At 48.4% G+C, this 13719-nt stretch overlaps 1 protein-coding gene and 1 pseudogene across 2 annotated transcripts in view; both read right to left on the bottom strand.

The window, feature by feature from the left end:
- Positions 1-1695: 1695 nt before the first annotated feature.
- On the bottom strand, positions 1696-2342 carry Gm12871 (annotated as a pseudogene).
- Positions 2343-6883: 4541 nt separating this feature from the next.
- The window catches only part of Rims3 (regulating synaptic membrane exocytosis 3), a 41802-nt gene continuing 34966 nt past the window's right edge, over positions 6884-13719 (bottom strand). Inside the window, exon 8 of one of the 2 annotated variants that reach the window (XM_006503102.1) lies at positions 6884-12169. In XM_006503102.1, the coding sequence (XP_006503165.1) occupies positions 11957-12169 (213 nt within the window). In that variant the 3' untranslated portion in view covers positions 6884-11956. The remainder of the gene's footprint in view (positions 12170-13719) is intronic. The other variant, NM_182929.3, reaches the window with a different exon arrangement.

The raw sequence follows: 13719 nt of genomic DNA, 5'->3' as shown, positions 1-13719 counted from the left end.
GCATGGTTAGGTTAGCTTCTCTACAGTGTTAAGGAAGGATAGGTTTATATTTTCCCACTCAAATGCAACCTCCCTGCCCCAGGATCTTCTTGGTATTTTTGGATGGCTGCTTCCAGGATACCCCACAGACACCCAAGTCTGAAGATTCTGATGTTCTTTATATAAAATAACAAGATGTATCCTACACACAGCCTCCTGTTTATCTTTATATACCTAACATAACATAGATGATAGAAAAGGAGTAGCTATACTGTATTGTTTACAGGATAGTGACTATGGATAAAAGTCTTTCCATGTACAGTGGAGATAGACGTCTTAAAAAATATTTTTAACCCATGACTGGCTAACTCTGGATAAAGAATCCACAGATATAGTGAGCCAACTTCTTACATCTGCAGTCCCTGCTATTGGGGGTGGGGGGAAAAGGAACCTGAATTACTTGGTAAGGGAATGCCACTATTTGGAGGTGTGGCCTTGTTGAAGTGGGTATGGCCTTGTTGGAGGAAATGTGCCACTGTGGGCGTAGGCTTTAAGACCCTCATCATAGCTCCCTGGAAGCTGGCCTTCTCCTAGCTGCTTTCAGAAGAAGATGTAGAACTATCAGCTCCTGCTGGACCATGCCTGCCTGGATGCTGCCATGTTCTTACCTTGATGATAATGGACTGAACCGCTGAACCTGGAAGCCAGCACCAATTAAATGTTGTCCTTTATAAGAGTTGTCTTGGTCATGGCGGCAGTTCACAGCAATAGAAACCCTAACTAAGACAGTAACTTTGTTAAAAATCAACTGATCTTGTATCTTCACCCTTCTCTCCCACTGACCCCTGTGTCTGTTCTTATAACACCGTTTCTACCTTGCAGTAGTCGGGAAGTGAGAGAACTGTCTTAGTTACTATTCACTCACTGTGAAAAGTCACCTGTAAAGGAAGCCAAAGAGCCAGTCAGTGGTTAAGAGCACTGGTTCATCTTCCAGAGGACTCAACCTCAATTCACAGCACTGGTCCAACGGTTCACAATCTTCTGTCACTCCAATCCTGCAGATATGACACTCTTTTCTGGACTCCTTGGGTGCTGGAAGCACATGATGCACTGACATACACCCAGGCAAAACACACATTTAAAACAAAAAGCAGAAACCTGCAAGAGGGAAAGATTTACATTGGTTTCTGGTTGACGCCTACATAGTCCATCACAGGACTAGGCAGTGTGTGGCCCTGTAGTGGTGGTGGGAGTGTGGAAAGTGTGTTGGCAACTGGTTGTTACATAGTTTTGGTTATGAAACAGAATTTAACAGAAACTGGTTGAAGTCAACACAACCTCCAAAGCATGACCACCAGCTGAAGACAAAGTATCCCAACCAACAGGTGAGCTGCTAGGAAGCTGTTAATTCTTGAAACATAATTTCTCCTAGGTCCAAGAGATGCCTCACATGCCACCCAAGGCTGGCATCCGAGTGAGATCCCCAGAACCTATGTAAAGTTAGAAGGAGAGAGCCAGCTCTACAAAGTCATCCTCTGACCTCCATATGTGTTGTGGCATGAGTGCCCACCTATCACACACAAATAAATTTAAAAGAGAATTTCTCCTAATTGCATTCTTTTAAAAAATTGACCAACTATTCAAGATCCTTTGCATTTTCTGTTTCTATAAAAATTCTCTTGGGATCTCTCTCTCTCTCTCTCTCTCTCTCTCTCTCTCTCTCTCTCTCTCTCTCTCTCTCTCTCTCTCTCTCTCTCCGTCCCTTCCTTTCTTTACTTAAGCAGTCTCTAATAAAAAGTCCTGTATGCAATACCTCTAATACCTCTACTCCATCTTCTCCATCATTTCTTCCATGTATTTGCCCTTCTCCTGTCCTACTTGTCAGGACTTGGCTTTCCTCTCCAGGACCTTCTTGTGGTCCTTGTCCACCTTGCTGGGGTGGATGCCCACATGTACAGTTGTACCATTAGCTCTTTCTCGCTGGACCTGTTCAATGTACATGACCTATTTCTTCCTGCACACTTGGACTACTTTGCCATCTGCTGGCCTTTGTGGTGTCCTTGAGCAACCTGAACTTCACCATCCTTTCGAATGGGCATAGACTGGACATTATACTTGCCTCAGCTCTTTGGAAAGAGGAGAAGACATGATCTTTCTCTGAGTGTGAGAAGGTGTACTGACATACTGAGTGTGAGAAGGTGTACTGACATACTGTCTGTGGTTCTTGCTTCGGTCAGAAGTCACAAAGGGATTGAATTTCATTTTGGTGGCTGTGATCTCCCTTCTGGGATTTCTATCCAAAGTTCACCAGACCTAGAGATCAATCTGCGGAGAACTGATTTCTTTTTTAAAAAAGATTTCATTTTGGGGCCTGACAAGATGGCTCAGTGGTTAAAAGCACTTGCTGCTTTTGCAATGGACCTGGGTTCAATTCCCAGTACCCACATACCAGCTCACAACCACCTGTACTCCAGTTTCAGGGGATCTAACAGGGACATATAGTGTGCACAAATGACATACATGCAAATGAAATGTTCATATATACAAAGTAAATAAATAAAAACTTTTAAAAGAGTCATTTGTTTTTATTTTATGTATGGGTGTTTTACCTGCATGCTATTTATGTGCACCATGTGTGTACAATAATCCACAGAGGTCATAAGAGGTCATTTGATCCCTTAGGATTGGAGTTACAGATGGTTGTGAGCCACCACATGGGTGCTGGGAATCAAACCCAGGACCTCTGGTAGAGCAGTAAGTGCTCTTAAGTGCTGAGTCATCTCTCCAGCCTCAAGCATTGACTTGTTTATAGTATGTCTTGTTTATAGTATGTCTTGTTTATAGTATGACTTGTTTATAGTATGTCTTGTTTATAGTATGTCTTGTTTATAGTATGACTTGTTTATAGTATGTCTCCTTCAGTTCATGTTTAATTTCTCTCAGCAGCATCTTGTTTCAGTGTATAGTTCTTATAGTTACCCCTATGTTTTTAAACGCTACTATAAACATTTTATGATTGTTGTCTGTGTGTTGTGCATGTGTGGGCCCACAAATGTGCCCTGGTGCATGTAGGGAGTTCAGAGACAACATGGCGAGTTATTTCTCTCCTTCCACTTTTCCTAGTGGGCTGAGTAGATTTTTGTTAGCTTGACACAAACCAGTCACCTTGGAGGAGAAAACGTCAGCTGAGGACCTGAGTGGCCTGTGGGATGGTTTGTAGGAGATTCCTATAATTGCTAACTGATGTGGGAGGGACCAGACCACTGCTGGTGGTAACATCCCTAGGCAGGTGGTCCTGAGCTACAGAAGAAAAGTAGCTAAGCAGAAGCCAGAGGAAGCAAGCCAATAAGCAGCAGTCTGCTGTGGTTCTACCTTCTAAGATAGAATCTGAAGGAAGCCCCTTACTTCCTTCAATGATGGACAGTGATTGGAAAGTTAAGCCAAACAACCCCTTTGCTTCCCAGGTTGTTTTTGGTCATGGCGTTATCACAGCAATGGAAAGCAAATGAAGACACATGGGTTCTGGGGATCTAACGCAGGACATCATGCTTGTGTGGCAAGAGCTTTATCCACTGAGCCATCTCACCACCCTTTAAATGTTCTACAGCTTATTAGATGTTAATACACACACACACACACACACACACACACACACACACACACACAGAGAGAGAGAGAGAGAGAGAGAGAGAGAGAGAGAGAGAGAGAGGGAGGGAGGGAGGGAGGGAGGGAGGGAGGGAGGGAGGGAGGGAGGGAGGGAGGGAGAGAGAGAGAGAGAGAGAGAGAGAGAGAGAGGCAGAAACAGGGCCTGGTTTAGGCTTTTGAAAACTCAAAGCCTATCTCCAGTGACACACCTCCTTCATGAAGACCATTACCTCTTAATCCTTCCTAAACAGTTCACTAACTGGAGACTAAGCATTAAAATATATGAACCTATGGGGGCCATTCTTACTCAAATCCCCAAAGTACTTACTTATATATGTACTGGGGGAGGGGCACATGTCACACACATGTGGAAGTCAGAAGACAGTTTACAGTGTGTTTTAGCCTTGGATCCTGAGGAATGGAACTTGAGTCATCACCTTAGCTGCAAGCACCCTGACCCACTGAGCCCTTTTCTTGGCCCTAGTTTGGTTCTTTGAGACATGGTCTCACTTGATACCTTTGGTCTAGAACTGCTATGCAGCCCAGGATATCCTTAAACTCCTAGTCCTCCTGTCAAAGTTTCCCAAGTGCTGGGTCCAGCCATCACACTTGATTTGTTTTAGTTTTGAGACCAGATATTGCTTGCTGTTCAATGTAGCCTAGGCTCTTTGGTCCTCCTGACCCTCCTGTTTCCCAAATGCTGAGATGACAGGTATCTGTCAGCCATGCTTGACTTAGCTTTGTGGTAGTTTGAACAGGAATAACCCCCACAGACTCATGTGTTTGAATGCTTAGCCCATAGAGGGTGGCACTATTACGAGGTGTGGCCCTGATGGAGGAAGTGTGCCACTGTTAGGGCAAGCTTTGAGATCTTCTATGCTTGAGCTATGTCCAGTGTGGCTCACCATTTTCTTGGCTGCCTGTGGATCAAGATGTAGAACTCTCAGATCCTCCAGCACCATGTCTGCATGCGTGCTGCCATGATGATAATGGACTAAAGTTGTGAAACTGTAAACCACCCCAATGAATGTTTTCCTTTATAAGAGTTGAAGTGGTCATGGTGTCTCTTCACAGCAATAAAACCCTAAGACAGTCTTTAACACTTCAATGTTTTATAAATTCATCCCATGAGGTTGACATTGCTTCATTACTACTAATTTCAATATTAAAAAAATCATGAGTTTTGAATTGTCACATCATTTGTGTGTGCACATGCATATGTAGGTACACTTCTGCATGTGTCTGAGTGTACACAAGGAGACCAGAGGTGGATATCAGGTGTCCACCTTTAGATTGTTTTTGAAATGTACTTATTTGTATTTTATGGGTATGAGTGTTTTGCCTGCATGTTTTATTGTATACTACATGCAAGCAGTGACGGCAGAGGCCAGAAGAGGGTGTTCCATAACCCCTGAAACTGGAGTTACAGATGGCTGTGAACTGCCATGTGGGTGCCAGGAAATCAAACTCCTGTCCTCTGGAAGAGCCAACAGTGCTCTTAATCACTGAGCCATCTCTCAAGCTCCGCCCACCATATATTTGGAGATGGGTATCTCAGTGAATCTGGAGCTTATCAGTTTGATTAGGCTGACTGGCCACAGACCCCTGGGATTCTCCCGTCTCCTTCCACCAGCCATGAGGTCACAGGCATACACCATCACACAAGGCTTTGCACATGGGTGCTCAGGCTTGCAACTGAGGTACATTCTTTCTATGTACCTATTGAAATTATACGGGGGCTGGCGAGATGGCTCAGCGGTTAAGAGCGCCGACTGCTCTTCCGAAGGTCCCGAGTTCAAATCCTAGCAACCACATGGTGGCTCACAACCATCCATAATGACATCTGATGCCCTCTTCTGGAGTATCTGAGGACAGCTACAGTGTACTTACATATAATAGATAAATAAATCTTAAAAAAAAATTATACATTGTTTTCTTACTTACCCAGCTGTGGTGGTTTCAAACAAGCTTGGCCCCCATAGACTCACATATTTAAATGCTTGGCCCACAGGGAGTGGCACTATTGGGAGGTGTGACCTTGTTAGAGGAAGTGTGCCACTGTGGGGATGAGCTTTGAGGTTTCCCATGCTTAACCATCCTCCCAATGTGGAATTAGAGTCTCCTTCTGCTGCCTGCATGCATGGAACACAAACCTTCCAACCACATCTGTAGCTGTACACACAGCCCCTTTAAACGAAAGCTATTTATTTCCTTCTTGAGACAGTCTCACTCTATTATCCCTGGAAGACCTACAATTTTCTATGTAAAACAGCCTGACCTCAAACTCACAGAGATTCACTTGCCTCTGCCTCTCCAGTGCTGGGGTGACATCCATGTGCTACCAAATCCAGAAAATATAGTTTAAATTTTAAAGTGTGTATGTGTGTCTGTCTATATGTATACTGTGTATATGGGCTGGTGAAGGCCAGAAGAGGGCACCAGAACTCCTGGGAACTGGAATTAAAGGCAGTTGTGAGCTGCACAGTGTGCGTGCTGAGAACTGAATGTTGGTCCCGTGGAAAAGCACTAAATACTCCCAACCAATGAGCCATCATCTCTCTCAAGCTCTGCTTTAGCATTTTGATGTATGAAGATTATCAAATTTAAAAATCCTCTTCTGCTTGCTAGACTTTCTTTTTTTTTAATTATAAGTAAGAGAAAACCTTATAAGACATCTTTTCTGCATTAGGATAAACACATTTTCTTCTTTAATCTATTAATGCAGAAAATTGCAGATGAATTTTTATAATAAACAACATCTTGCATGCCCGTGATAAACACTGCTTAATTATGTCTTATTACATTTTAGTAATTGTTGGAAATCATAGTTTGCATTTAGGATTTTCCCATCTTTTAGAGGCAGGGGAGTGCGAGGGCTGCTGCAGAGTCCCTGCTTACTGCAAGCTTGGCTACTGGTGACTGTCTTTATAAGGTGTGGCTGGAGTCAGCCTTTGCCTCGTCTCTCCTGTCCTCTCTATTTGGGTGTGTCTTGTAGAGTCTGTAGAGACACAAAGCAAGGGTCTCTGAGGGTACCACCTGGGAAGCCAACAGGCCAGTCTGATTCAATCATGGCTCAGGAATGTTGCTGAGGCAACTAAGCACCCCAGGAAGGGGAGGAGGCCGGCATCATCTTCATACCTTTTTCTGAGCTGTACCTCTTTCCTACCTCTCAAGCAACCCAGCCAACATCCCTCTTCCCTTTTTAAATACTCAGAACTCTTCTCTCTTGGAATGAAGAACATCCTCAGAAAGCCATACATAAAACCAATTTCAAATGGACTTTATTTTTTGTTTTTTGCCCAAATACTGTACATGCAGAAGCCATGTGAAGAATTTTCTCCTCAGGGGGATTGGCAAGGACATCACATGAGGCAGCCGGTATTCCCTCCCAGCTGTCCACCTGCCACCCAGGAGCCACGGTTTGGGAAGATGCTGCAGAGAGCTCAAATAGAAAAGGCTAATTGCTTTTATCTAAACAGTGTGCTTGTCAGTCCCTAACAGCTCTCACTTTCTCTCGCGCGCTCTCTCTTTGCAGGATGCAATTGGAAATTCTAAAAAAGGGGTTCCTGCCTTCTGTGAGTTCTCATTGCTACAGGAGTTGCTAAGAAGTCTCAGGTCTGCTTTCCCTGAGGAAGCAGCCAAATTGCCTTCCAAGAGAAAGTTTTGGAGAAGAAATTTGGGAAGAAGTGGTTTTAAAAAGCCAAATACTTGGAAGGACGTTCTCTCTCTCATCCCATCAGAGAGAATTCCTTTGAAAGGGCTCTGAGTGTCCACTCTTCCTGGCCTGTCATCTAGAAGCAGAATGACAGGTGGCCCAGCCTGACTGCTGGCAGGGACATAGATCTACTCAGGATTCAGCCTAGGTGGTGACATTACAGCACCTAGGGAACTGTCCACCGTAGAAGACCCTTGGTTATTTCTCACCAAGACCAGAGAGAGTGGGAGGAGGAGGGCAAACCACACAGAGGTGAAGCTACACCTGGGCTTTTCAGGAGCAGCATCTGGGCATGGACCAAATGAGGACAGGCTCCCAGAGTGAGAACCAAGGGGGATGAAACAGGCCCCTAGCCACCTCAGCAACTCCAAGCCATAGACTTACAAAGCCTGGAGGGGGCCATGGAGCAACCAGCGAATGCTCTGGTTTTTACAGATGAGGACACAAGGTCACAGTTTCTGGCAAAAAGAAAAAAAGAAGAAAAAAAGGTACAGAACAGCCATCCCTGTCTAGGTCATTGGCTAATGGGGCAGATGCTCAGTTGTCCCTGGAATCTCAGGCCCAGGGACCCTTCCTGGCATCAATATGGACTTCCTTGCAGGCCCAAGGCCCTGTCCTTACTGGCGACTGTCCAGCCAGAGCTGGGTTTCTCCAAAGCAGCAACACAGGCTTTTCAAGGAGCACTTGCTAAGACAGACAGGAAGGAGAGAAGGTCTCTCGCCTCTGCGGCTTCTCTTAGAGGCACAGCCATGCCGGGCCCACAGAAGCCCATGCTCGGGGTTGGGGGAAGGGAGTTGCTTTGCTACATGGAAAGATTAAGCCCTTTGTCAGAGAACAAGGACCCTCCCTTGGGCACGCCACCATCTGAGCTGTGTTCATCTAGCTCCACCGACAGAGCTGCTGCCCACGGAGGCCAAGTCGCTCTCTTTGGCATCACTGACATTGCTCCGAGATGCTCAGGCACTCTCCAAATGACCCTCTCCCAGCCAGGCCAGGCTGACTGGATGGGCCGCCCCTGCTCTCTGATGGTGGTTGATCTCCCTAGCTTCTTCTGAACTCTTCTGACCTGGGCTAGAAGCAGACTGGAGGGAGAAGGCAGGGAAGGAGTCTGCATTTCCATCTCCTCTCTGATCATCCATCAGAAGACGACGACGAAGGAGAGGGGCTGTGTTCCAAAGAACGTCTGTATGTGTCAGAACATTAGAGACAACAACTGAGGAGTGGGAGAGAAAAGGTGGTGGCAGGAAAGCAGGCCTCCTCTTGTCCACTTCCCTGTGGCCGCTACAGAAATGCTGCTGGACAAGCTTCAGGCCACCACATGAAGTACCGCATCTCCCCACCCGGTGGAGAGCAACCTCGGGCAAAGGAAGCAACTTCTTAAAGAGTCTGCACAGTGCTGGACGCAATCGGAGAAATACAGAAGAGCAGCCTTGCTAGGGCACTACTGCCTCCTAGGCCAAGGGCGATGGAGAATGTGAGGTATCAGGAGCCCTGGGTATGTCAGGGCTCCTGGGAACACAGTTGAGGATTGTGCTACATTTCATTTTCAAAGAAATGCCCTGGGAGGGCTCAGTTGTCTTTAAAACAAAAACAAAAACAAAAACGGAGGCTGCTGGTCTCTCCCAGGCTGGCAGTTAAGGAAGAGCTGGCATGCTTCCCTGGTCAGGGGCTGAGCCCCTGGGAGAGTTAGCTTGACCCCAGTGCTCCAGGCACCGAGTCCCCAAGAGCAGAACCATCCAGGCACTACCACCCCTTCCTCTCTGGAGCTTCCTGCAGCTCTGCCTCCACCCCATAGTGTGCTGGCACTGCCCGGAACCTGCTGAAGAGGTGATGTTCAGAGTCTGGTGAGCTGAGAGGCAAGATGAGAGCGCCTCTGGAGCCGGTTCCTCCCCAAAGGATCAAATGTCCCTGTCAAACCAAGACTTGGCCCATTTCCTAGAGACCGCTTCATATCACAGAGTCCCATCTCTGCTTTCCTTGTAGGAAAGGAATCTGTTAAAAAGTGGGACAGGCTGAGCAGGGCAGAAATACAGAGACATATGCTCTGAGTCATTTATCACTGCCCCTGCCCACAGCCCAGCATCGCTGCAGGGCTGCTCCTGTCCCAGCCCATCACCGACGAGTCTGGCCTGCCTAGAGGAGATGGGATGACCAAATCCCACTCCTGCAACCACTGACCCCTGGAGCAAGAGGTTATGTGAGGTGGCCTGTTGATAGGTGAACTCACAAGCACCCGGCTAATTCTTGATCCATTGTCCTTTCCTCAAAGGGCAGATGGCTCCCAGCCCAGGCAGGAGTCACACTTGGGCACACCTGCTTCTGGAATGGCATCCCACCCAGTGTAGCCCCCAATCCAGTGTGCTGAGAAACAGAGCGTTAAACCCAGCCTCCTCATCACATGTACACACTAGCCTTACACAACCCACACGTGGGAGCGAGCATCTAGAAGGGGTTACTCAGTGTTAAGAAGCGTGAATTCCCCAAAATCAATTGGGGAGGGGGGCTATCTTCCATGGAGGTGGGGCCGCCAAGTGCCCATCTCTTAGGTAGTTTACAGCCTCTGACTGTAGGCAGGTCAGCACGAGTTCCCAGCACATCAAGTCCCTCCTCTGGCTAGAGTATCCCCTGTGCTGACCCTCCTAAGAGGCAAGGGACACTCTCTGCTGGCAGCTCCCACTTCTGGGAGTGACTCGACGCCACATCTGCAAAGCTCTCTGTTGTCAGTGGGTCACTGACACTCCTCCACTCCAGATGGCTTTCACACCATCCAGCCGGTAACTGCTTTAAAGGTGCGCACACCTCAAGCAAGACGAAAACAGCCTTCCACAAGCTAGTTTTCTCCTTGCCCCCAAACCATTAAGGCTTGGAGACCAAGAGCACTTTGCCCCATATCTAGTGATATGGGAGATACATATATACTCCCTAGCCAGAAAGGCTGGCAAGAGAACTGGCCCCCGCCTCCCTCTCCTGCCTGCAGGGACACAGCCCCGGTCTGTTCCTTCTCTTCCTCCTCCTCACCCCAGTTTGCATGGGGGCTTCTTCACAGCCCTTCTTTGACACTGAGTGCAGGACTCTGACTACAGGGAGGCCCTTTGGGCTGAGACAGCTTTGTGTACCCCAGCTTTGGTACAAATGAGATCCACACACAGGCCAACGCTGCTTCACAGTTATCCCCATAGCTCTCCCTGCCTAGGCACTTATGCTAGAGGCATGGGCTAGGAGAGAGGCAGAAAGAGAGTCTTCCCCATCTCCCACCCATCACCTGTGTCCTTCCTCCTACTCGACATAAACCAGGGCTACTTTGCCATCTCCCAGGCAGCCTCCAACCCCACCCTATAGCTAAGGAGGGGAGAACAGATGCAGCAGTCCAGAGCCAGCCTTCAGTATTCACATCAGCCATCTTGGGATCTGGCCCAGGCACTAGTCCCTCCAACAGTGTTCTCAGTGGTTGGGAGGAGCCCTAGCCAGACAAGGGAAGGGGGTAGTAAGGTAGAGGCAGCTGGGATGCCTAGAGCAGGGGCCCACTCAAGAAAGTCAGGGAGGTGGAGGGGTGAGTATTGCTGGTACAGAGCTGGTGACTGAGGCACCCTTGAATGCAGAGCCAGGCTGCCCACAGAGCTAGGAGGCTGGAGCTCTGGTGTGTCAGAACTCCAGATGGGGTCTGGTGTCTACAGATGAGCAAAGAAAGTAGAACCCTGAAAGAATAGCTTCGTGCAGCTAACCCCAGGTCAGACAGGTTTCCAGACAGTGGCTCAAAACAAATTAACCTTAGCCCTCCTTCCTCCAGCAAGTAGCCCTACCCATGGCACCTCTTACCAAGCCATGCTCCCTCAGGAATAACCCCAAAGGGGGACAGGGCCACCTTGATGCCTGAAAAGGCCAGCTACTTCAACAGGCAGCCTCCTGGGTCCACTGGGAGCTCCTCTGGCATGTTGGAACACCCCAGGGGAAGAGAGGTCCCAGTACATCCTCTAGTGTGCCTGGCCTGCATCCTCCTCCCCAGACACCCTCTGTCCTGGGGCCCTGGCTAGGGCACTGAGTGAGCATGCTACATGCTGTGGAGTGCATTCAATGGGATGACCACCAGTGTGGCTGTGGTAGGGAGGAGAGATGTAGATTTCTAGATGGAACCAGGTGTGGTCAGCTGCAATGGATGCTACATTCCTCAAAAAAGCAGCAATGCTGGGAGAGGCAAAGAAAAAGACAAGACAGAAAAGCAAGTGGAGACCATAAGACAACAAGGCAGGGACTAAGCAAGGCCCACCAGTGGCCACATCCCCTATTTCCACCCCTGGAGATTCCATGGGCAAGAAGTGTCCATACGATGCTCCTTTGGGTTCTTTCCAGCAAGATACAGAGATGTGGACTATATAGTCCATGTGATCACCAGGACTGATTGTACACAGACAAATGGACAAATATGTGGACACACACACACAGAGAGACACACAGACACACACTATAGTCTCCACTGCCAGCTGGGACGAGCCCAGTGGCTAACAGGCATGCAGCAGGATAAGGGGTTCAGAAGGACATGGAGACTATGTACAGGGGGTGGTGAGGCCAGCAGGCTCCCATCCCCCAATAGCCCCTGGCCTCTTGTCCTCATCGAGGTCCTTAAGAGCACGAGGGGCTGGTGGCACTCTCCAAAGAGGACTGAGACAGGCGCCTGGTGAGGGATCCGAGTGTGGAGTCGGCCACAGAGGATGTGGGGAAGAGTTTGTACCAGCCGGTGACTGCAGCACTCAGGTCCAGCTCGTCCAGCATGATCTGGGCCATACCCATGAAGCACTTGTGGTCCATACGGCCGTAGTCTCCCCAGACGATCACCTGGCAGCAGTGGGAGGAAGAGGGAGGCACTGAATCTCCAGGACTGGGCAGTAGGCCCAGGAACCTATCAGCTTCACCAGGGCACAGATGGGAGAGTCAGAATTAAAAATTATTTGGGCATGCACTGTCTGAGTGGCTGGGACATGGCAGGCTATATCCTATGGGGGCCATGCATTGTCTGAACTGTCGTAACAAGTCTTCTTTTCTCTTGTGGCCCAAAGATCTAATTAACCAGCACAATGCCCCACAGTGACCTCGGATTATATCCTGGGTGGATCTGGTTCCACTCCCCTCAACACCCAAGGCAGCCGCTGCCTCCAGGAGTCCAGGGCCTGGGTCACAGCTGCAGTCCTGTTGTGAGCCTTAATAAGCCCCTGGCCCGGCCCTGACTGGCTCCATCTGGAACTTGAGGAGGAAGCAATTACGTCAATGATTTTTCAATTTTTTTTTTTTTTAAAACAGGCATCTGATAGTGGGCTTCTGCCCCAGAATCCTAGAGTTGTGCAGTTCTTTGGTTTGTAACCCCATGGGCTCTTACAACAGAACTGTCACAGCTCAGGCTGTTGTGTGTGTGTGTGTGTGTGGGGGGGTGTAGCTGGACTGAAAACATCAGAGGTAGATTCCTGAAGGGGATTATGGGATTCCAGGCTCTTCCTCTGCTTCCTCCACAGCTCCGACTGACAGTGAGCGGAGTCTCCACAACTCAGTCAGAATAATCTTTTCTCATTTTTATTAATCTTAGGCGTTTGTTACAAATAAAGAGCAAGGAGTCTTCAGGCAAGGCAAGCCAATAGCAGCCCCCACCATGGTTTAACTTAGTGGGTGGCTGCCCATGTGCAAACTCTAATTTTTTTTTAAAATTTGTATGTGCATACATAAACCTGAGTGGAGGTGTTCCCCAAAGGCCAGAGGCACCTCACCCTCCTGGAGCTAGAGTTAGAGGCAGCTGAGCCACCCAACATGGGTAATAGAAGCAGTCTTCTACAAGGGTAATATATATTCTTAACCTCCAAGCCATCTTTTCTCCACACATACCACCTACAGCAAGTGCCAAGCAGGAATTTGAACTCAGGACCGAGCCAAGAAAATCATGTAGGCCTATGTGAGCTCGGGTTCATCTACAGAAAGGGCACAGTGAGGCAACCCCTTCCCCTCCCACTCATCAGAAAGACCCACCAACAGTGTTTCACTGTCAAGGAGCTGGGCCGAGAGACACCTGAACGTGGACTCCTCTAGTCCCACAACTTAACAGTCATTTCATCCTTCTGAGCCCCTGCAGCACACTGGGGAAACCACACCTCCCTTCACAGAATCCTCTCTGACAGACACAATCATCCTAGAGAGTGCCTAGCCACACCCAGTCCCCAGTGAGGTACAGAGCACTGGCGGGCAGTAGCTACAGCCTGGTTCTCCTGCCCTGATGTGAGAACTGGAGAGCCATTTTGCCATGCTCAGAACCCTATGAACTGACAGGGGACAAAAGCATGCTGGGAAAATAAAAGCGCGGGGGGGCGGGGGGGGAGAAAAGGGAGGGAGGAAATGGGCAGGGG

The sequence above is a fragment of the Mus musculus genome, chromosome 4, assembly GCF_000001635.26.
Source record: "Mus musculus strain C57BL/6J chromosome 4, GRCm38.p6 C57BL/6J".
NCBI classification, from domain to species: domain Eukaryota; kingdom Metazoa; phylum Chordata; class Mammalia; order Rodentia; family Muridae; genus Mus; species Mus musculus.
Note: the sequence above shows the minus strand (reverse complement) of the source record. Positions and strands in the feature narration are given on the sequence as shown.